Raw genomic sequence first — 24,963 nt, 5'->3', positions numbered from 1 at the left:
CAAGATCAATGGGTTGCACTGCAAATTTCGTCAATCTGGAGGAGGGGTGTGGTGGTGGCTAGGGACGGGGAGAGACAGATGGAAAAGTTAGAGAAATCTACCCACCCCCAGTCCAGCAACACACACTCCCACATTCACCCCAACAGCCCCCCCAGCAACACACACTCCCCACATGCCCCCCACAGCCCCCCCAGCAACACACACTCCCCACATTCACCCCAACAGCCCCCCCAGCAACACACACTCCCCACATTCACCCCAACAGCCCCCCCAGCAACACACACTCCCCACATTCACCCCAACAGCCCCCCCCCAGCAACACACACTCCCCACATTCACCCCAACAGCCCCCCAGCAGCATACACTCCCCACATTGCCCCCCTCCCCCCCCCTCCCCCCCGCAACGCACACTCCCCATATTTCCCACATCCCCCAGAAAGGCACCACAGGTCCCTCCCACACACACATACCCAGAATCCATGCAGCCGTGGCCCCAGACTGTAATGGACTGAAGGGCCTCTTCTGCACTGTATGATTCGATGATTCTATGTGTGGGTGTCTATGGGTGTTTATGAATATGTGTGTCTGTGGGGGATTGTGTGTGGGTGTCTATGGGTGTTTATGAATCTGTGTGTCTGTGGGGGATTGTGTGTGGGTGTTTGTTATAGGAACACAGAAATTAGGAGCAGAAGTAGGCAATTTCAGCCCTTCGAGCTGCTCCGCTATTCAATCAGATCATGGCTGATCTCTCCCTGGTCCCAAATCCACCTCTCCATCTGTTCTCCATATCCCTTTATCCACTTTTTAAAATCAGAAATATATCAATCTCCTTTTGAAACCATTCAACAATTCAGACTCCACTGCACTATGGGGCAGTGAGTTCCATAAATTCACCATCCTCTGCGAGAAGTAGTTCCTCGTCATCTCAGTTTTAAATCTACCGCCTCTCAACCTATACCTGTGGCCTCTTGTTCTAGATTGCCCCACAAGAGGAAACATTTGGTCGACATTTACTTTATCAATCCCTTTTAAAATTTTATATACCTTGATCAGCTCCCTTCTCATCCTTCTAAACTCCAGCGAGTATTAACCCAAACTGTTTAATCTCTCCTTATATATCAATACTTTCATCTCCGGAATCAATCTGGTGAACCTCCTCTGAACTCTGAACCTCTTCCAATGCCATCACATGCTTCCCCAAATGAGGCGACCACAATACTACAGATGCGGTCTTACCAACACCCAGTATGATAGGAAGGAAATGTGGGAATGTGTGGATTGTTTGTGGGGATGCAATGTGAGGGTCTGTGTAGGGGAGTGCCTGTGGGATGTGTGAGTGGATGTATGTGTGGGTGTGAGTAGGAGTGAGTTTGTGTGTGTGTGTGGATGGGTGTGTGGGAGTGTGTAGGTGTGTGTGAGTGTGTTTGTGTGTGGGAGTGTATGTGGATGTGTGTGGGTGTATGTGCTTGTTGGAGTTTGGGTAGATATGTGTGTGTGTGAGGGGATTGTATGTGAGTGTGTGTGGGTACATGTGGATAAGTGTGGGAGTGTTAGTGGGTGTGTATGGGTGGGTGTATGGGAGTGTCTTTGGATGTATGAGTGGAGGTATGTGTGGGTGTGAGCAGCATTGATTGTGGGTGTGTGCGTGTGGGTGGATGATTTCAGTGTGTGCATGTGTGTATATGGATGTGTGTCTGCATGTGTGTGTGTGGATGTGTGAGTGTGCATGTGTGTGGATGTGCATGGATATGTGTGTCTGCATGTGTGTGTGAGTTTCGGGAATTGGAGTACGGAGTTAGTTTTTGGCAGGGTTTGGGTTTGGGGGAGGGATTCTTTATCAGACTGCGATCCTGATCTAGATCCTTGAGTAAGAAGTGCGTTTGCTGTAGAGTTGGTGTATGAGGTGGTTACCCCAGTCCAACGCCGGCATCTCCACATCTAGATCCTTGATCCAGACCTTGTTTCTCACCAGATCGTGATCCTGATTCTGATCCAGATCCTGCCCAGTTCCGAATCCAGGTCCTAACCATGATTCTGGGCTTGATCCTAATCTTGACCCTGATCCTTGATATTCAACCTGATCCTGGTCCAAGTCCACATAATAATCCAGATCCTGACCTTGATCCAGATCCTGATCCGCTCCAGTTGTTGCCAGCAGCCTCCCGGTTGCCATGGTGAGGGTGTCACGTGCTGTAAACAATGGGCCGGATTGTTCCAGTGAGGCGGGAGCGTGCCTGGGCCAGAGCAGCAGCAAAGAAGCAGCAATGAGTGGCAGAGCGGCTGACTCGAAACTGTTCAACTTCGTGGCTGCCGATAGACAGTGGTAATGAAATAAAACTCGGCATCTATTCCCTTCCTGTAACAATATAGCAGCGCGGATGCAGTTCTGCAATTGCAAATCTATCTTTATTGGCTGTTTAACAACTATTCAATACATCTCAATAGCAAACCCTCTTCGAATGCTGACTGGAATATTCAGATAGCCCACCGCCGCAATGCTGGTATCAGAGCAATCTAGCATGGCAGTACTGCTCAGGCGGTGCACCATTGGCGTTGGGAGTGGACTGGCAGGGTGGCAATATATCAAAGCAGCAGTGACAGTGGAGTGGGAGTGACAGAGTTCAATGCAAATTACAATACCACCTAGAGTGAATTTACAGTGGGATTTGGAGTGTATGTACTGAGTGGGATGGCAGTATGGGGTGGGAGTGACTGGGGTTATTAGATTAGGTGGATTGGCCATGCTAAATTGCCCCTTGGTGTCCAGAGATGTACAGGTTAGGTGGAATAGCCATGGTAAATGTTTGGGGTTACGGGGATAGGGTGGAGTGGAGGAGAGGGCAGGGCCTGGGTGGGATGCACTTTCAGAGGCTCAGAGCGGACTCAGTGGGCCAAATGGCCTCTTCTGCATTGTAGGGATTTTATGGTTCTATGGACTATGGTCTATAGAGCAGTTTGGAATCACTGGATAGACTTGAAGAGAATCAGCTGATTGGGAGCAGAGGTGGCTGTAGAGCGAGGGTTCCAATGTAATGAGATGTTTAATTTTTTTTACGGGATGTGGCTGTCGCTGGCAAAGTCAGCATTTGTTTCCCATCCCGAATTGTCGTTGAGAAAGTGGTAGTGAGCTGTCTTCTTGAACCACAGTAGTCGATGTGGTATAAGGAGGTAGTTCCAGGATTTTGGCCCAGTGACAGTAAAGGTACAATGGTCTAGTTCCAAGTCAGAATGTTGTGTGGCTTGGAGGGGAACTTGTGGATGTATCTGCTGCCCTTGTCCTAGATAGTATGGGCTGTGGGTTTGTGAAATGCTGTGAAGGAACTTTGATGATTTGCTGCGGTGCATTTTATAGATATTATACACTGTTGTCATTGTGTGAAGATGGTGGAGGAAGTGAATGCTGAAGGTGGTGGATGGGTGCAAAACAAATCGGCTGCTTTTTTTCTGGATGTTGTCAAACCTCTTGAGTGATGTTGGGGCTGCTTTTTATCTGGGCAAGTGGAGAGTATTCCATCACACTCCTAACCTGCGCCTTGTAGCTTTGGGGAGTCAGGAGGTGGGTTACTGCCACAGAATTTCAAGCCTCTGACCGACTGTTGTAACGACAGTATTTATATGGCTGGTCCAGTTCAGTTTTATGTCAAAAGTAAGCTTCCAGGATGTTGATAGTGGGGGATTCAGCGATGGTAATGCCATTGAATGTCAAAGAGAATTTGTGAGATTTTCTCTTGTTAGAGATGGTCATTGCCTGGCACTTGTGTGGCACGAACATTACTTGCCACTTATCAGCTTAAGCCTGAATGTTGTGAAGGTCCTGCTGCATTTGTACACATACTACTTTAGTATTTGTGGTGTCATGAATGATAGTGAACATTGTACAGTCATCAGTAAACATCCCTACTTCTGACCTTATGATGTCATTAGTGAAGCAGTTGAAGATGGGTGGGTCTAGGACACTACCCTGAGAAACTCCTGCAGTGATGCCCACAATTGAGATGATTAAAGTAAAGTTTATTTATTAGTCACAAATAAGGCTTACATTAACACTGCAATGAAGTTACTGTGAAATTCCCCTAGTCGACACAGTCTGGCTGTTCGGGTCAATGCACCTAACCAGCAAGTCTTTCAGAATGTGGGAGGAAACTGGAGCACCCGGAGGAAACCCACACAGACATGGGGAGAACGTACAAACTTCACACAGACAGTGACCCAAGTCGGGAATCGAACCTGGGTCCATGGCGCTGTGAAGCAGCAGTGCTAACCACAGTGCTACCATGCTGCCCCAACAACCACAACCATCATCCTTTGTGCCAGGTAAGATTCCAGCCAGTGGAGAGCTTTCCCCTTGATTCCCATTCTCCAGTTTTGCTTGGGCTCCTTGATGTCACACTCGTCAAATGTTGCTTTGATACCAAGGACGGTCACTCTCACCTCACCTCTGGAGATTAGCTGGTTTTGAACCAAGGTTGTAATGAAATCAGAGGTTGTGGTGCAGGTGCAATGTGATCCACATAGACTCAACAGGGCAGAGTGGGAATGAGAGTTCACAATGTGAGTGAGAGCGCAGGAGTGAAACTGAGGGGTGCAGGAAAGGGTGGGAAGTCAATCACTGCGTACATTGGGAGAGTGAGTGTGGGTGGCAGAGAGATGTTCGGGTTGTGGGTGACTGTGGAGAGTGGGAATATATAGAGCAGTGTGAGATCTGGTGTGAGTGCAGAGTGTGAGTGACAACTTCAAGGTGTAAGGCAGAAATAGACAGAAGAGGCTGGTATAAATTTGGAATGATTCTGCAGATTGAGGATTACACAGAGAACAAAAAAATATGTTTACTACCAGATTGAAAGAATTATATGTTTAGATATCAACAAAATACTTAAAGAAATAGATAGAGTTGACGCAGGTAAGATGTTTCGCTTGGTTGGGGAGTCTGTAACAAGGGGACACAATTTCAGAACAAGAGGGAAGCCACTTAGGACTGAGATGAGTAGAAATTTCTTTACACAGAGAGTTGTGAACCTTTGGAATTCTCCACCCAGAGGCTGTGGAAGCTCAGTCATTATGTATGTTTAACGTAGAGATTGATAAGTTTCTGATTAACAGTAATGTAAAGGGTTATTGGGATAGTGCGTGTAAAAGTAATTGAAGTGACTGATCAGCCATGATTGTATTGAATAGCAGAGCAGGCTCGATGGGCTGAATGGCTTACACCTATTCCGATGTTTCAGTCAATTGACAGAAAATGTCATCCATTTCTTTCAGGACTAACGCAATCCTACTAGAGGCTGATGCAGCAAGGAAATGGGTGAACAGATGGGGATTTCTGGTAACTGAGCGTGATCAGGTAATGTCAGTCCTTTTCTGCAGAATCTAAGATGAGCAGGATTCAAAGGGAATTTAGAAGGCGGTGGAGGGTGGATTGGATGGAGAGTGGAATAGCGCTATGCCACAGGACAATTAGAAGTCTCACAACATCAGGTTAAAGTCCAACAGGTTCATTTGGTATCACAAGTTTTCGTAGCTCTGCTCCTTCGTCACCTTTATTAACTTGGTGCTGTGAGACTTCTTACTGTGCCCACCCGAGTCCAACGCCGGCATCTCCACATCACAGGACAATGATACAAAGCACCAGATTCCCCACTGTCCCGGCTAATATGCCGGGAGCTGGTACCCGCCAGAGGGAACCCCAGCCACCCAGCAGCTGTTTCACAGTCAATTGTCTGTTAGTAGACTCGAGGTGGGATTTCCAACAAGATGTCCTACCTTAGAGAGCTGCTGACCAATCAGAGGTTGGCAACGCTCCACCGCTTCAGGACAGAGGTGTACAGGTGTTGGTTCGGGATTTGGGAGTGGAATTTTGAGTCCCCCTTTGCAGCGAGTTTGATGGTGAGGACGCATTTAATCAGGTGGGAGGATTACAGCTGGAGGTCCTGCCATCTCCCTGCCTCCATCTTGATTGAGTCTGTGGACTCAAATAGTAATAGAGATGTGGAGGAAGAAATTGCTAAGCAGATTATGGATATGTGTGGGGGTCACAGGGCAGTTGTCATGGGGGACTTTAACTTTCCAAATATTGATTGGAACCTTTGTAGGTCAAATAGTTTGGATGGGGCAGTTTTTGTGCAGTGTGTGCAGGAGGGTTTCCTGACACAATATGTGGATAGGCCGACAAGAGGTGGGGCCACATTGGATTTGGTAATGGGTAATGAACCGGGCCAAGTGTTAGATTTGGCTGTGGGAGAGCACTTTGGAGATAGTGACCACAATTCAGTGTCTTTTGTTATTGCAATGGAGAGGGATAGGGCCGTACGGCAGGGCAAGGTTTACAATTGGGGGAGAGGTAATTATGATGCGATTAGGCAAGAATTAGGGGGCATAAGTTGGGAACAGAAACTGTCAGAGAAAGGAACGAATGAAAAGTGGAACTTTTTCAAGGAACAAATACCGGATGTCCTTGATAGGTATGTCCCTGTCAGGCAGGGAGGAAATGGCCGAGTGAGGGAACCATGGTTCACGAAAGAGGTGGAATGTCTTGTGAAAAGGAAGAGGGAATCTTATGTAGGGATGAGGAAACAAGGTTCAGATGGTTCGATTGAGGGTTACAAGTTAGCAAGGAATGAGCTGAAAAAGGGGCTGAGGAGAGCTAGGAGGGGACACGAGAAGTCCTTGGCGGGTCGGATCAAGGAAAACCCCAAGGCTTTTTACTCTTATGTGAGGAATGAAAGAATGACCAGGGTGAGGTTAGGGCCGGTCAAGGACAATAGTGGGAACTTGTGTAAGGAGTCAGAGATAGACGAGGTGATGAATGAATACTTTTCTTCAGTGTTCACCAAGGAGAGGGGCCATGTTTTTGAGGAAGAGAAGGTGTTACAGGCTAATAGGCTGGAGGAAATAGATGTTCGGAGCGAGGATGTCCTGGCAGTTTTGAATAAACTGAAGGTCGATAAGTCCCCTGGGCCTGATGAAATGTATCCTAGGATTCTTTGGGAGGCAAGGGATGAGATTGCAGAGCCTTTGGCTTTGATCTTTGGGTCCTCGCTGTCCACGGGGATGGTGCCAGAGGACTGGAGAATGGCGAATGTTGTTCCTCTGTTTAAGAAAGGGAATAGAAATGACCCTGGTAATTATAGACCGGTTAGTCTTACTTCGGTGGTTGGTAAATTGATGGAAAAGGTCCTTAGAGATGGGATTTACGACCATTTAGAAAGATGCGGATTAATCCGGAATAGTCAGCATGGATTTGTGAAGGGCAAGTCTTGCCTCACAAATTTGATAGAATTTTTTGAGGAGGTAACTAAGTGTGTTGATGAAGGTAGGGCAGTTGATGTCATATACATGGATTTTAGTAAGGCGTTTGATAAGGTCCCCCATGGTTGGCTTATGATGAAACTGAGGAGGTGTGGGATAGAGGGAAAGTTGGCCGATTGGACAGGTAACTGGCTGTCTGATCGAAGACAGAGGGTGGTGGTGGTGGATAGAGCTGTGAAGAAGGCCTATAGTGTGTTAGCTTTTATTAACAGGGGGTTGGAGTTTAAGAGCCGTGGGGTTATGCTGCAACTGTACAGGACCTTGGTGAGACCACAGTTGGAATATTGTGTGCAGTTCTGGTCACCTCACTATAAGAAGGATGTGGAAGCGCTGGAAAGAGTGCAGAGGAGATTTACCAGGATGCTGCCTGGTTTGGAGGGTAGGTCTTATGAGGAAAGGTTGAGGGAGCTAGGGCTGTTCTCTCTGGAGCGGAGGAGGCTGAGGGGAGACTTAATAGAGGTTTATAAAATGATGAAGGGGATAGATAGAGTGAACGTTCAAAGACTATTTCCTCGGGTGGATGGAGCTATTACAAGGGGGCATAACTATAGGGTTCATGGTGGGAGATATAGGAAGGATATCAGAGGTAGGTTCTTTACGCAGAGAGTGGTTGGGGTGTGGAATGGACTGCCTGCAGTGATAGTGGAGTCAGACACTTTAGGAACATTTAAGCGGTTATTGGATAGGCACATGGAGCACACCAGGATGATAGGGAGTGGGATAGCTTGATCTTGGTTTCAGATAAAGCTCGGCACAACATCGTGGGCCGAAGGGCCTGTTCTGTGCTGTACTGTTCTATGTTCTATGACAGTCTTCCTGCCCTTTCACCAGTCGAGGCACTTAATTAATATACATTTAATAGCCTGATCCCAAAGAGACACACCAAGTGGCAATGCTGGCAGGTTTCCTGTGCAGGCTAGATTGGTGGTGTTGTAGGGAAAAATCCCTTGTACCAGTGCATTCAAAGAAGTCGAGTCGCAAGGCAACGTTCAAAGTGTTTTTCTTTATTGTACAATTACTGGGATCCCAGGGAGAACCAACGTAACCAGCTCCGAAACAGTGGCTTGGCCACGTTGATCTCAATCCTTTCACATCAGCTCTGGATCTTTATAGGGATCCAAATTCGAGCGGGAACATTTGATTATGCATTTTTACAATATGTATAAAGTGGTCTGTCGGGTCAGGAAGTTCTCTGGGAGGCTTGTCAATTTGCATTTGTATGGTGTGTGTTTGTGTTAATGGGACTACCTGTTCTTGCCCCGGTGTTTTAATGTGTTTCCCATTATCCCCTCTATGTGTCCCCTTATCTGAATTGACCTCATTGTTTTGTGTCTGTGTTCCCTGTTTGCGAGATTAGGTGTTAATGTCATTTTGTCCTGCTGTGTGTAGGGAGATTTAATCTAATCTTTTATTCCTTTTACCCTAGTTTGTTAAGTTTCTTTGCCTGCCTTGGCCATTTTATTCCTGTAATATTTTATTGATAGTCTGGTTATGCCATATAGCCCACTCTCGGTCTTGACTCACAGACATCCCGATCTTCCTTGGCCAAAGGCCGGTTTAAAATGCAGCTTCGCGCTGTTGCTGGGCAGAATAAGGATCTTTCGTTGGCTTTGAAATTTAAAGGTCTCAGCTGTGCAGAGGGGGTTTGAACGAATATCCATCCGGGTGTTCCCCTCTGCATTGTAGGCACGTTATGAATGGTGCCAATATGGCTTTTGGAAAATTGCCTACTTCAGTGGACATGTGGGTCCCCCCGAATGGACCTCCAAGGCTCATTGGAAGGCCTCTACAAGGTATTACCCCCTCATCAGGTGTCCTCCCTAGCATTGGTCTCTCAAAACTCAGCTCATTACCTGCCCTCACCAAGCCCTGCTGATGTGGCACCCAGCAAACCCAAACATTGGGCAGAACGATCCCAGTGAGGCCAGAGTTATCCCAGTGTGGGCGGAGCGATCCGAGTGAGGCCAGAGTTATCCCAGTGTGGGCGTAGTGATCCCAGTGAGGCCAGGAGGACCTGAGTGAGGGCAGAGCGATCCTAATGAGGGCAGAACACTTCCAGTGAGGACGGAGTGATCCCAATATGGCCAGAGCGATCCCAGTGAGGCCAGAGCGATCCCAGTGTGGGCGGAGCGATCCCAGTGAGGACGGAGCGATCCCAGTGTGGGCAGAGCGATCCCAGTGTGGGCGGAACGATCCCAGTGTGGGCGGAGCAATCCCAGTGTGGGCGGAGCGATCCCAGTGTGGGCGGAGCGATCCCAGTGTGGGCGGAGCGATCCCAGTGAGGCCAGAGTTATCCCAGTGTGGGCGGAGCGATCCCAGTGAGGCCAGAGCGATCCCAGTGTGGGCGGAGCGATCCCAGCGAGGACGGAGCGATACCAGAGAGGACGGAGCGATACCAGAGAGGACGGAGCGATACCAGAGAGGACGGAGCGATCCCAGTGTGGGCGGAGCGATCCCAGTGTGGGCGGAGCGATCCCAGTGTGGGCGGAGCGATCCCAGTGAGAGCAGAGCAAACCCAGTGAAAGCGGAATGACTCAATGAGAGTGGAACGTCCCCAGTGAGGGTGCAATGATACCAGTGAGAGTGGACTGATCCCAGTGAGGGCAGAGCGATCCCAATGAGGTCAGAGCGATCCGAGTGAGGCCAGAGAAAACCCATGGAGAGAGAAATGAACCCAGTGAGGGTAGAGCAATCCCAGAGCGATCCCAATGAGGGCGGAGCGATCCCAGTGAGGGCGGAGCGATCCCAGTGAGGGCGGAGCGATCCCAGTGAGGGCGGAGCGATCCCAGTGAGGGCAGAGCGATCCCAGTGAGGGCAGAGCGATCCCAGTGAGGGCGGAGCGATCCCAGTGAGGGCGGAGCGATCCCAGTGAGGGCGGAGCGATCCCAGTGAGGGCAGAGCGATCCCCAGTGAGGGCAGAGCGATCCCCAGTGAGGCCAGAGCGATCCCCAGTGAGGCCAGAGCGATCCCCAGTGAGGCCAGAGCGATCCCCAGTGAGACCAGAGCGATCCCCAGTGAGACCAGAGCGATCCCCAGTGAGACCAGAGCGATCCCCAGTGAGGGCAGAGCGATCCCCAGTGAGGGCAGAGCGATCCCCAGTGAGGGCAGAGCGATCCCCAGTGAGACCAGAGCGATCCCCAGTGAGACCGGAGCGATCCCCAGTGAGGGCGGAGCGATCCCAGTGAGGGCAGAGCGATCCCCAGTGAGGCCAGAGCGATCCCCAGTGAGGGCAGAGCGATCCCCAGTGAGACCAGAGCGATCCCCAGTGAGGGCAGAGCGATCCCCAGTGAGACCAGAGCGATCCCCAGTGAGACCAGAGCGATCCCCAGTGAGACCGGAGCGATCCCCAGTGAGACCGGAGCGATCCCCAGTGAGACCGGAGCGATCCCCAGTGAGACCGGAGCGATCCCCAGTGAGACCGGAGCGATCCCCAGTGAGACCGGAGCGATCCCCAGTGAGACCGGAGTGACCCCATTGAGGGTGGAATGATCCCATTGGGGGCGGAATGATCCCATTGGGGGCGGAATGATCCCATTGAGGGCGGAAATTCCAGTGAGGGCAGAGCGATCCCCAGTGAGGGCAGAGCGATCCCCAGTGAGGCCAGAGCGATCCCCAGTGAGGCCAGAGCGATCCCCAGTGAGGCCAGAGCGATCCCCAGTGAGGCCAGAGCGATTCCCAGTGAGGGCAGAGCGATCCCAGTCTGGGAAGAGCGATCCCAGTGAGGGCAGAGCGATCCCCAGTGAGGGCAGAGCGATCCCCAGTGAGGCCGGAGCGATCCCCAGTGAGGGCAGAGCGATCCCAGTGAGGGCAGAGCGATTCCCAGTGCGGCCAGAGCCATCCCCAGTGAGGCCAGAGTGATCCCCAGTGAGGGCAGAGCGATCCCCAGTGAGGGCAGAGCGATCCCCAGTGAGGGCAGAGCGATCCCCAGTGAGGGCAGAGCGATCCCCAGTGAGGGCAGAGCGATCCCCAGTGAGGCCAGAGCGATCCCCAGTGAGGGCAGAGCGATCCCCAGTGCGGCCAGAGCGATCCCCAGTGAGGGCAGAGCGATCCCCAGTGAGGGCAGAGCGATCCCCAGTGAGGGCAGAGCGATCCCCAGTGAGACCAGAGCGATCCCCAGTGAGACCAGAGCGATCCCCAGTGAGGCCAGAGCGATCCCCAGTGAGGCCGGAGTGACCCCATTGAGAGCGGAATGACCCCATTGAGGGCGGAAATTCCAGTGAGGCCAGAGCGATCCCCAGTGAGGCCAGAGCGATCCCCAGTGAGGCCAGAGCAGAGGGATCCCAGTGAGAGCAGTGTAGTCCCAATGAGAGCAGTGGGATCCCAGTGAGGGTACAATGATCCCAGTAAGGCTGGAGCGATCCCAGTCTGGGAAGAGCGATCCCAGTGAGGGCGGAGCGATCCCAGTGAGGGCGGAGCGATCCCAGTGAGGGCGGAGCGATCCCAGTGAGGGCGGAGCGATCCCAGTGAGGGCGGAGTGATCCCAGTGAGGCTGGAGCGATCCCAGTCTGGGAAGAGCGATCCCAGTGAGGGCGGAGCGATCCCAGTGAGGACGGAGCGATCCCAGTGAGGGCGGAGCAATCCCAGTGAGGGCAGAGCGATCCCAGGGAGGCCGGAGCAACCCTAGTGTGGGCTGGACGATGCTTGTGAGGGCAGAACGATCCCAGTGAGGTCGGAGCGATCCCAGTGAGAGCAGTGCAATCCCAGTGAGGGAAGAATGACCCCAGTGAGGCCGGAGAATCCCAGTTTGGGAAGAGCGGTCACAGCGAGGGGGGGAGCGGTCCCAGTGAGGGCGGAACGGTCCCAGTGAGGGGGGAGCGATCCCAGTGAGGGGGGAGCGATCCCAGTGAGGGGGGAGCGATCCCAGTGAGGGCCGCACGATCCCAGCGAGAGCAGTGTGATCTCAGTGAGGGTGGAACGATCCCAGTGAGGGCGGAACAATCTGAGAGGCCGGAGCGACGCTTGTGGGGACGGGGCCATGCCGGTGGGGGCGGGGCCATGCCAGTGGGGGTGGGGCCATGCCACTGTGGGCGGGGCCATGCCGGTGGGAGTGGGGTGACGCTGGTGGGAGCGGGGTGGGGGTGGGGACATGCCAGTGGGAGCGGGGTGACGCTGGTGGGAGTGGGGTGGGGGCGGGGCGATGCTGGTGGGGGCGTGGCAACACCAGTGGGGGCAGAGCGACGCCAGTGGGGGGGCGATGCCAGTGGGGGGGGGGGGGGGGCGATGCCAGTGGGGGCGGGGCAACACCAGTGGGGAGCGGGGTGATGCCGGGGGTGGGGTGTGGGGGGGCAGGGTGACGTCAGGGGGGTGGGGCGATGCCGGGATGACGCCGGGGGGGCGGGGGGAGGTGGGTTGACACCCGGGGTGGGGGGGGGGGGGGCGCAGGGCCACGCCGGGCGGGGGGGAGCGGCAACACTGGGGGGGAGGGGCAATGCCGTTGTGGGGGGGGGGGCAGGGAGCGGCACCGGGGGGGGCTGGGGCGACACCTGAGGGGGGCTGGGCAACACCGTGGGGCAGAGCGATGCCGGGGTGGGGCGGGACAATGGGGGTGGGGGTGCGGGGCAACCCCTGGGAGGGTTTTTTTTTCACTCTTTCGTTTCCGCAAGTTATCTCGAGGGGATGTCAGGGAAGACAGTGCAATGTTCCTCCTGCAGGATGTTTGAGGTGAGGGACGCCGTCAGTGTCCCTGCTGATTTCACCTCTGGGAAGTGCACCCATCTACAGCTCTCCAAAAAACCGTGTTGGGGAACTGGAGCGGGAGCTGGATGAACTTCGGATCATTCGGGAGGCAGAGATGGTCATCGACAGAAGCTTCGGGGGATGTCGTTACTCCAAAGAATGAAGATAGATGGGTAACGGTGAGAGGGGCTGGGAGGAAACAGTCAGTACAAGGATCCCCCATGGTCGTTCCCCTCGGCAACAAGTATACCGCTTTGGATACTGCTGAGGGGGACGACCTACCAGTGGTGGGCCACAGTGACCGGATCTCCAGCACTGAGCCCGTCCCTGTGGCTCAGAAGGGAAGGGGGGGGGGAGCAGGAGAGCAATAGTTATTGGGGACTCGATAGAGGGATAGTTAGGAGGTTCTGTGGCAGCGAAAAAGACTCACGGATGGTATGTTGCCTCCCGGGTGCCAGGGTCCGTGACGTCTCGGACCGTGTTTTCAGGATCCTTAAGGGGGAGGGGGAACAGTCACAAAGAACAATACGGCACAGGAACAGGCCCTTCGGCCCTCCAAGCCTGCGCCGCTCATGTGCCCAACAAGACCATTCGTTTGTATCACTCTATTCCCAGTCTGTTCATGTGGCTATCTAGATAAGTCTTAAACGATCCCAGCGTGTCCGCCTCAATCACGTTGCTTGGCAGTGCATTCCAAGCCCCCACCACCCTCTGTGTAAAATACGTCCCCCTGACATCTGTGTTGAACCTTGCCCCCTCTCACCTTGAACCCATGACACCTTGTGTTCATCACCTCCGACCTGGGAAAAAGCTTCCCACTGTTCACCCTATCTATACCACAGATATCCACCCCATCTGACGAAGGAGCTGTGCTCTGAAAGCTTATGGTATTTGCTACCAAATAAACCTGTTGGACTTTAACCTGGTGTTGTGAGACTTCTTACTGTGCTTACCCCAGTCCAACGCCGGCATCTCCACATCACCCTATCTATGCCCTTCATAATTTTATACACCTCTATTAGGTCGCCCCTCATCCTCCGTCTTTCCAGGGAGAACAACCCCAGTTTACCCAATCTCCCCACATAGCTAAGACCCTCCATACCAGGCAACATCCTGGTAAACCTTTTCTGTACTCTCTCCAAAGCCTCCACGTCCTTCTGGTAGTGTGGCGACCAGAACTGGATGCAGTATTCCAAATGTGGCCTAACCATCGTTCTATACAGCTGCAACATCATATGCCAACTTTTATATTCTTTATAAGCTGATGAGGGGGATAGATAGAGTGAACGTTCAAAGACTATTTCCTCGGGTGAATGGAGTGGTAACTAGGGGGCATAACTATAGGGTTCATGGTGGGAGATATTGGAAGGATGTCCGAGGTAGGTTTTTTACTCAGAGAGTGGTTGGGGTGTGGAATGGACTGCCTGCAGGGATAGTGGAGTCAGAAACTTTAGGAACATTTAAGAAGCTATTGGATAGGCACATGGAGTACTTCGGGATGATAGGGAGGAAATAGCTTGATTTGGGTTTCAGACAAAGCTCAGCACAACATCGTGGGCCGAAGGGCCTGTTCTGTGCTGTACTGTTCTATATTCTATGCCCCGTCCAATAAAGGCAAGCATGCCATATGCCTTCTTCACCACCCTCTCCACCTGTGCTGCCACCTTTAAGGATCTGTGGACTTGTACACCCAGGTCCCTCTGTGTGTCTATACACCTGATTGTTCTGCCATTTATTGTATAGTTCCCCCTTACATTAGATCTACCGAAATGCATCACTTCGCATTTATCTGGATTAAATTCCATCTGCCATTTCTCCGCCCAATGTTCCAGCCTATCTATATCCTGCTGTATTCTCTGACAATGTTCATCACTATCCGCAACTCCAGCAATCTTCGTGTCGTCCGCAAACTTACTGATCATACCAGCTACATCTTCCTCCAAATCATTTATATATATCACAAACAGCAGAGGTCCCAGTACAGAGCCCTGCGGAACACCACTAGTCACAGACCTCCAACCGGAAAACGACCTCTCCACTGCTACCCTCTGTCTTCTATGGCTAATCATGATGTGGAGATGCCGGCGTTGGACTGGGGTAAGCACAGTAAGAAGTCTCACAACACCAGGTTAAAGTCCAACAGGTTTATTTGGTAGCAAATACCATAAGCTTTCGGAGCAGAGCTCCTTCGTCAGATGGAGTGGATATCTGTTCTCAAACAGTACACAGACACAGAAATCAAATTACAGAATACTGATTAGAATGCAAATCTCTACAGCCAGCCAGGTCTTAAATGTACAGACAATGCGGGTGGAGGGAGCATTCAACACAGGTTAAAGAGATGTGTATTGTCTCCAGACAGAACAGCTTGTGGAATTCTGCAAGTCCAGGAGGCAAGCTGTGGGGGTTACTGATAATGTGACATAAATCCAACATCCCGGTTTAGGCCGTCCTCATGTGTGCGGGACTTGGCTATCAGTTTCTGCTCAGTGACTCTGCGCTGTCGTGTGTCGTAAAGGCCGCCTTGGAGAACGCTTACCTGAAGATCCAAGGCAGTCACGGGCATTCAGCCTTGGATCTTCAGGTAAGCGTTCTCCAAGGCGGCCTTTACGACACACGACAGCGCAGAGTCGCTGAGCAGAAACTGATAGCCAAGTTCCGCACACATGAGGACGGCCTAAACCGGGATGTTGGATTTATGTCACATTATCAGTAACCCCCACAGCTTGCCTCCTGGACTTGCAGAATTCCACAAGCTGTTCTGTCTGGAGACAATACACATCTCTTTAACCTGTGTTGAATGCTCCCTCCACCCGCATTGTCTGTACATTCAAGACCTGGCTGGCTGTAGAGATTTGCATTCTAATCAGTATTCTGTAATTTGATTTCTGTGTCTGTGTACTGTTTGAGAACAGATATCCACTCCATCTGACGAAGGAGCTCTGCTCCGAAAGCTTATGGTATTTGCTACCAAATAAACCTGTTGGACTTTAACCTGGTGTTGTGAGACTTCTTACTGTTCTATGGCTAAGCCAGTTCTCCACCCATCTAGCTCGCTCACCTTTTATCCCGTGAGATTTAACCTTTTGCACGAGCCTGCCATGAGGGACCTTGTCAAACGCTTTACAAAAATCCATATAGACGACATCCACGGCCCTTCCCTCGTCAATCGTTTTTGTCACCTCCTCAAAAAACTCAACCAAATTTGTGAGGCATGACCTCCCTCGTACAAAACCATGCTGTCTATCGCTAATGAGATTATTCAGTTCTAAATGCGCATATATCATATCTCTAAGAATCTTCTCCAACAACTTCCCTACCATGGACGTCAAGCTCACCGGCCTATAATTACCCGGGTTATCCTTGCTACCCTTCTTAAATAACGGGACCACATTTGCTGTCCTCCAATCCTCTGGGACCTCACCTGTGTCCAGTGAAGAGACAAAGATTTCCGTTAGAGGCCCAGCAATTTCATCTCTCGCCTCCCTGAGGAGTCTAGGATAGATGCCATCTGGCCCTGGGGATTTGTCTGTCTTAATGTTTCCTAAAAACCTAACACTTCCTCCCTTGTAATTGAGGTTTTTTCTAACAGGTCAACACATCGCTCTGAGACACGACCAGTCAACATGTCCCTCTCCTTTGTGAATACTGAAGCAAAGTATTCGTTTCAGATCTCACCTACTTCCATTGATTCTAAGCATAATTCCCCTCCTTTGTCCCTGAGAGGTCGTGGTACAAATCGGTAGCAATGACATAGGTAAGAGAAGGGACGAGGATTTAAAACAGGATTTTAGGGAGCTCGGGTGGAAGCTGATAGCCAGGCCAAACCATGTTGTCATCTCTGGTTTGTTGCCGGTGCCACGGGATAGCGAGTTGAGGAAAAGGGAGAGAGTGCAGATAAAGACGTGGCTGTAGGGATGGTGTAGGAGGGAGGCTTTCAGTTACGTGGATAATTGGAGCACATTCTGGGGAAGGTGGGACCTGTACAAACAGGACGGGTTGCACCTGAACCCAGAGGGACACCAACATCCTGGGAGGGAAATTTGCTACGGCTCTTTGGGAGGGGGTTCATCATAGAAACCCTACAGTACAGAAAGAGGCCATTTGGCCCATCGAGTCTGCACCGACCACAATCCCACCCAGGCCCTACCCACATATCCCTACATATTTTACCCGCTAATCCCTCTAATCTACGCATCCCAGGACACTAAGGGGCAATTTTAGCATGGCCAATCAACCTAACCCGCACATCTTTGGACTGTGGGAGGAAACCGGAGCACCCGGAGGAAACCCATGCAGACACGAGGAGAATGTGCAAACTCTACACAGACAGTGACCCAAGCCGGGAATCGAACCCAGGTCCCTGGAGCTGTAAAGCAGCAGTGCTAACCACTGTGCTACCGTGCCGCCCTAAACTTATTTGTCAGGAGGATGGGAAAACAAGCTGTAGTCCAGAAGCCAGTGTTGAGTGTAGTGAGGTACTGAGGTACAGAGGAGGGAATCAAGGTCGCAGGAGTGTACCGGCAGACAGGAAGGTGGGTTGAAGTGTGTCTACTTCAATGCAAGGAGCATCCGGAATAAGGGAGGTGAACTTGGAGCGTGGATTGGTACTTGGGACTACGATGTTGTGGCCATTACGGAGACATGGTTCGAACAGGGACAGGAATGGTTGTTGGAAGTTCCGAAGTATAGATGTTTCAGTAAGAGTAGGGAAGGTGGTAAAAGAGGTGGAGGAGTAGCATTGTTAATCAAGGATAGTTTAACGGCTGCATAAAGGCAGTTCGAAGGGGATCTGCCTACTGAGGTAATATGGGCTGAAGTTAGAAATAGGAAAGGAGCGGTCACGTTGTTAGGAGTTTTCCATAGGCCCCCAAATAGTAATAGAGATGTGGAGGAAGAAATTGCAAAGCAGATTATGGATATGTGTGGGGGTCACAGGGTAGTTGTCATGGGTGACTTTAACTTTTCAAACATTGACTGGAACCTTTATAGGTCAAACAGATCGGATGGGGCAGTTTTTGTACAGTGTTTGCAGGAGGGTTTCCTGACACAATATGTGGATAGGCCGACAAGAGGTGGGGCTACTTTGGATTTGGTACTGGGTAATGAACCGGGCCAAGTGGATTTTAATAATAATTTTAAATAATTTTATTATTTTAGCAAGGCGTTCGATAAGGTCCCCCATGCAAGGCTTCTCGAAAAAGCGAGAGGGCATGGGATCCAAGGGGCTGCTGCCCTGTGGATCCAGAACTGGCTTGCCCAAAGGAGGCAGAGAGTGTGTATAGATGGGTCTTTTTCTAAATGGAGATCAGTCACCAGTGGTGAGCCCCAGGGATCTGTTCTGGGACCCTTGCTGTTTGTCATTTTCATAAATGACCTGGATGAACATAGAACATAGAACATTACAGCGCAGAACAGGCCCTTCGGCCCACGATGTTGCACCGACCAGTTAAAAAAAAAAAAACTGTGACCCTCCAACCTAAACCAATTTCTTTTCGTCCATGAACCTATCTACGGATCTCTTAAACGCCCCCAAACTAGGCGCATTTACTACTGATGCTGGCAGGGCATTCCAATCCCTCACCACCCTCTGGGTAAAGAACCTACCCCTGACATCGGTTCTATAACTACCCCCCCTCAATTTAAAGCCATGCCCCCTCGTGCTGGATTTCTCCATCAGAGGAAAAAGGCTATCACTATCCACCCTATCTAAACCTCTAATCATCTTATATGTTTCAATAAGATCCCCTCTTAGCCGCCGCCTTTCCAGCGAAAACAATCCCAAATCCCTCAGCCTCTCCTCATAGGATCTCCCCTCCATACCAGGCAACATCCTGGTAAACCTCCTCTGCACCCTCTCCAAAGCCTCCACATCCTTCCTGTAATGTGGGGACCAGAACTGCACACAGTACTCCAAGTGCGGCCGCACCAGAGTTGTGTACAGTTGCAACATAACGCTATGACTCCTAAATTCAATCCCCCTACCAATAAACGCCAAGACACCATATGCCTTCTTAACAACCTTATCTACTTGATTCCCAACTTTCAGGGATCTATGCACACATACACCTAGATCCCTCTGCTCCTCCACACTATTCAAAGTCCTCCCGTTAGCCCTATACTCAACACATCTGTTATTCCTACCAAAGTGAATTACCTCACACTTCTCCGCATTAAACTCCATCCGCCACCTCTCGGCCCAACTTTGCAACCTGTCTAAGTCTTCCTGCAAACTACGACACCCTTCCTCACTGTCTACCACACCACCGACTTTGGTGTCATCAGCAAATTTGCTAATCCACCCAACTATACCCTCATCCAGATCATTAATAAATATTACAAACAGCAGTGGCCCCAAAACAGATCCCTGAGGTACACCACTTGTAACCGCACTCCATGATGAATATTTACTATCAATATTTACTATCAACCACCACCCTCTGTTTCCTATCCGCTAGCCAATTCCTGATCCAATTTCCTAGATCACCCCCAATCCCATACATCTGCATTTTCTGCAGAAGCCTACCATGGTGAACCTTATCAAATGAGGAAGTGGAGGGATGGGTTGGTAAGTTTGCTGACGACACAAAGGTTGGTGGGGTTGTGGATAGTCTGGAGGGATGTCAGAAGTTACAGAGGGACATAGATAGGATGCAAGACTGGGCGGAGAGGTGGCAGATGGACTTCAACCCAGATAAATGCGTCGTGGTCCATTTTGGCAGGTCAAATGGGATGAAGGAGTGCAATATAAAGGGAAAGACTCTTAGTACGGTAGAGGATCAGAAGGACCTTGAGGTCCGGGTCCATAGGACTCTAAAATCGGCCCCGCCAGTGGTTAAGAAGGCGTATGGTGTGCTGGCCTTTATCAATCGAGGGATTGAGTTTAGGAGTCCGGGGATAATGATGCAGCTATATAAGACCCTCGTCAGACCCCACTTGGAGTACTGTGCTCAGTTCTGGTCGCCTCATTACAGGAAGGATGTGGAAAAGATTGAAAGGGTGCAGAGGAGATTTACAGGGATGTTGCCTGGATTGAGTGGCATGCCTTATGAGGATAGGCTGAGGGAGCTCGGTCTTTTCTCCTTGGAGAGACGAAGGATGAGAGGAGACCTAATAGAGGTATATAAGATGTTGAGAGGCATAGATCGTGTGGACTCTCAGAGGCTTTTTCCCAGGGTGGAAATGGCTGCTACGAGAGGACACAGGTTTAAGGTGCTGGGGGGTAGGTACAGGGGAAATGTTAGGGGGATGTTTTTCACACAGAGGGTGGTGGGCGAGTGGAATCGGCTGCCGTCAGTGGTGGTGGAGGCAAACTCAATAGGGTCTTTTAAGAGACTACTGGATGAGTTCATGGGACTTAATAGGATGGAGGGTTATAGGTAGGCCTAAAAGGTAGGGATATGTTCGGCACAACTTGTGGGGCCGAAGGGCCTGTTTTGTGCTGTAGTTTTCTATGTTTCTAAGTGTTAGATTTGTTTGTGCGAGAGCACTTTGGAGATAGTGACCACAATTCGGTGTCTTTCACTATTGCAATGGAGAGGGATAGGGCCTTATGGCAGGGCAAGGTTTATAATTGGGGGAGGAGTAATTATGATGCGATTAGGCAAGAATTAGGGAGCATAAGATGGGAACAGAAACTGTCAGGGAAAGGCACAAATGAAAAGTGGAGCTTGTTCAAGGAACAAATACTGCGTGTCCTTGATAGGTATGTCCCTGTCAGGCAGGGAGGGAATGGACGAGTGAGGGAACCATGGTTCACAAAAGAGGTTGAATGTCTTGTCAAGAGGAAAAAGGAAGCGTATGTAAGGATGAGAAAACAAGGTTCAATTGGGTCGCTCGAGGGTTACAAGGTAGCAAGGAATGAGCTTTAAAAAAAGGCTTAGGAGAGCTAGGAGGGGGCATGAGAAGTCCTTGGCGGGTCAGATCAAGGAAAACCCCAAGGCTTTTTACTCTTATTTGAGAAATAAAAGAATGACCAGGGTGAGGTTAGGGCCGGTCAAGGATAGTGGGAACTTGTGCATGGAGTCAGAAGAGATAGGAGAGGCGATGAATGAATACTTTTCTTCAGTGTTCATCAAGGAGAGGGGCCATGTTTTTGAGGATGAGAGTGTGATACAGGCTGATGGGCTGGAGGAGGTAGATGTTCTGAGGGAAGATGTATTAGCAATTTTGAAAAATCTAAGGGTCGATAAGTCCCCTGGGCCAGATAGGGTATATCCTAGGATTCTTTGGGAGACAAGGGATGAGATTGCAGAGCCTTTGGCTTTGATTTTTGGGTCCTCACTGTCCACGGGGATAGTGCCAGAGGACTGGAGAGTGGCGAATGTTGTTCCTCTGTTCAAGAAAGGAAATAGGAATGACCCTGGTAATTATAGGCCAGTTAGTCTTACTTCGGTGGTCGGTAAGTTAATGGAAAAGGTCCTGAGGGATAGGATTTATGACCATTTGGAAAGATGCAGCTTAATCCGGGATAGTCAACATGGATTCGTGACGGGTAAGTCTTGCCTCACAAATTTGATGGAATTCTTTGAGGAGGTAACTAGGTGTGTAGATGAAGATAGAGCAGTTGATGTCATATACATGGATTTTAGTAAGGCACTTGATAAGGTTCCCCATGGTCGGCTCATGAAGAAAGTAAGGAGGTGAGAGATAGAGGGAGATTTGGCTGATTGGATAAGTAACTGGCTATCTCATAGAAGTGGAGATGCCGACGTTGGACTGGGGTGAACACAGTAAGAGTTTTAACAACACCAGGTTAAAGTCCAACAGGTTTATTTGGTAGCAAATACCATAAGCTTTCGGAGCGCTGCTCCTTCGTCAGATGGAGTGGAAATAGGAATAGGAATAGAGGGATATGGTCCCCGGAAGGGTAGAGGGTTTTAGTTCAGTCAGGCAGCATGGTCGGTGCAGGCTTGGAGAGCTGAAGGTCCTGTTCCTGTGCTGTAATTTTTTTTGTTCTTTGTTGTTCTTTGTTCTTTGAACTTGGAGAAAGGTCCAGTTTGTGGTGTGGATAGGAGCTGTGATTGGAAAATTGTGAGCTTTTCTCCTAGACAGGAGAATTATGACAGGAAGAGATTATGAAACAGGAAATGTGCAGGAATTATCAGGATGTAAAACAAATTGATCTGAATATTAATTTAAAATAAATTGCAAGAACATGGGGACATGGATTTAAGCTAGTGTGGGGTAATTTTAGGATTAATTTTTGGAAATATTTTTTCATACAAACATACAAAAGAAAGACCATTTGGCCCCTCAAGCCTGTTCCACCATTCAATAAGATCATGGTTGATTTGCTTGTATTATTAGTTCCACATTTCCATTTACCCTCGATAAACTTTTGATTCCTTTGCCAAACAAGAATCTATCTCCTCTGCCATTAGAATATTCAGTGGCCCCATCTCCATTGTCTCCTGAGGTAGATAGTTCCAAAGTCGCACAACCCTCAGAGAAAGAAATTCTCCTCATCTCAGTCCTATATTTTAAAACATAGCCCCCTAGTCTGGACTCACCCAATAGGGGAAATACCCTTTCTACATCCACTGCATCAAGAACATTCAGTACCTTATATACTTCAATCAAGTCACCCCTCACTCATAAGACAACCCACTCATTCCAGGTATCAATCTATTAAACACTCTCTGAACCCCCTCCAATGCATTTACATCCTTCCTTAAATAAGACCAAAACTGTACACAGTATTCAAGATGTGGAGGTGATTCTGCCAAAACTGAATTGGCGGCAAAACTGTTCTAGATCACGTCAGTTCTGACAGTTCAGCTTCTCACCCGAATCTCCGCACTCTGCAATGCAGAGGTCCCACTCGTGAATCTCATTAAAAACCCGGGCGGGGGGGGGGGGCTATTCGCACCGGGGTTTGACAGTTCTGGAGCTCTGCGCATGCGCAGTGGTCCCAAATTGTCAAACTCCCGTTTGCTGGCCAGCCCAGGACACCCGCAGTGCTGCCCCTCCAGCCGACCCCCCCCCACCCACTGCGCTGCCTCACCCTGGGGTCAGACTCCCCCGGAGGCAGCTCCCCCCCCCCCCCCCCCCCCCCGAATGTGGGGAGCTAGTCTGAACCCCGCTGGAATGAAGTCCTTCTGGTGGGATGGGAAATTCAATCGGAACCTGAAAGGTCCCGATAATTAACTAATCTACATATTTAAAATAGATTTTAAAAAGATTTAAATTACTTACCTGCCTTCCTGCCGGTTTCCAGTGTGGTCTGGCGGGCGACTGCTCGCCTGCTCTGGGAGATGCGCATGTGTTCCCCACGCATGCGCAAATCCCCGTTCAAGGCCACAGAAGCGCGTCTCCTGGCCGGACCCGCCAGAAACGTTTCGGGCGCAGATGGGAGAATCGCGGCCGTGGTCTCACCAACGCTCTGTATAATTGAAGCCTAACATCCTTACTCCAAAGATGTGCGAGTTAAGTTGATCAGCCATGCTAAATTGCCGCTTGTCAGGGGGATTAGCAACATAAATTCATGGGGCTATCGGGAGAGGGCCTGGGTGGAATTGTTGTCAATGCTGGCTCAATGGGCCAAATGGCACTGTAGAGATTCTATGACTCTATCGCTGGAATTCTACTGCATCGCCTGCCACAGAATTGAAGTGGGCAAGGGGCAGACAATGCAACTGTCTCGGGCAGGAATTTCTGGTCTTGCTCGAGTGACTGACTTTTATAAAAGCAATTACTGCGGATGCTGGAATCTGAAATGTTGGAGAGAAAGCAGAGTTATGTCTGGATGACTTTTCGTCAGAGAAGAGTCATCCTGACTCGAAACATTGGCCACGATTCTCCCATCGCGACCCACAACTTTTCTGGCAGGTTGCAGTGGGAGATGCGCGTTGCCAGCCTTGAACCAGGATTTGCGCATGCGCCCAGAGCCGGCGAACAGTCGCCAGTCAGACCACGCTGGAAACGGGCGGGAAGACGGGCGGGAAGAATCTGTTTAAAATGTATTTTAAATCTGTTAGCAGTAAATTATCGGGAACTTTCAGGAACCAATTGAATCTCCCACCTGCCAGGAATACTTCATTCCAATGGGGTTTACACTAGCTCTCCACGTTCGGGGAACTAGCAGGAGACCCCGCGGGAAGGGGGCCCCCCAGGAGGACAGATAGTGGGGTGTGTTGCCCCCTGGGCATAGGCACCCTGTAAGAAGTCTCACAACACCAGGTTAAAGTCCAACAGGTTTATTTGGTAGCAAAATGGTATTTGCTACCAAATAAACCTGTTGGACTTTAACATTTAAGAAAAACTTGGACGGGTTCATGGATGAGAGAGGTGTGGAGGGATATGGTCCAAGTGCAGGTCAGTGAGACTAGGCAAAAAATGGTTCGGCACAGACGAGAAGGGCCAAAAGGCCTGTTTCTGAGCTGTAATTTTCTATGGTTCTATGGGACCTCTGCAATGCACAGAGTGTGGAGATTCGGTCGAGAGGCTGAACTGAGAAAACAGTTGGGATCTAGAGCAGTTTTCCTGCCAATTTAGTGCTTTTGGGAGAATCATGGCCATTAATTCTGTTTTCTTTCCACAGATGCTGTCAGACATGCTGAGATTTTCCAGCGTTTTCTCTTGCTGATTCTTACTTTTATGTTTAATTCCTCTCGCAATAAATGATAGCATTCCATTAGTTTTCTTAATTATTTGTAGTACATGCATTGTAACTTTTAGTGACTCGTACACAAGAACAGCTTGATCATTCTGTACCATGGAATTCTAGTTATTTTCCGTTTAGGCAATACTCTGCGTTTTATCCTTCCTACCAAAGTGAACAGCATTTTCCCACATTTTACTCCATCTGCCAGAATTTTGCTCACTCACTCAATCTTTCAATATCCATCTGCAACCTCCTCATGTTCTCTTCACAACATACTTTCCTGCCTATCTTTGTGTCATCTGCAAATTTAGCTACCATAAGATATAGGAGTAGAATTAGGCCATTCGGCTCATCGAGTCTGCTCCGTCATTTGATCA

General features: G+C 50.1%; 1 protein-coding gene across 1 annotated transcript in view; it reads left to right on the top strand.

The window, feature by feature from the left end:
• The first annotated feature begins 1,583 nt into the window (after nucleotides 1–1,583).
• LOC144508277 (ciliary microtubule inner protein 1-like) overlaps nucleotides 1,584–24,963 on the top strand; it is a 36,373-nt gene continuing 12,993 nt past the window's right edge. Inside the window, exons 1-2 of the mRNA XM_078236092.1 lie at nucleotides 1,584–2,323; nucleotides 5,260–5,341. Of these exons, the coding sequence (XP_078092218.1) occupies nucleotides 2,172–2,323; nucleotides 5,260–5,341 (234 nt within the window). The 5' untranslated portion in view covers nucleotides 1,584–2,171. The remainder of the gene's footprint in view (nucleotides 2,324–5,259; nucleotides 5,342–24,963) is intronic.

Source organism: Mustelus asterias, chromosome 20, assembly GCF_964213995.1.
Source record: "Mustelus asterias chromosome 20, sMusAst1.hap1.1, whole genome shotgun sequence".
In the NCBI taxonomy this organism is placed as follows: Eukaryota; Metazoa; Chordata; class Chondrichthyes; order Carcharhiniformes; family Triakidae; genus Mustelus; species Mustelus asterias.
The sequence above is the reverse complement of the archived record's forward strand: the minus strand, read 5'-3'. Positions and strand labels throughout refer to the sequence as shown.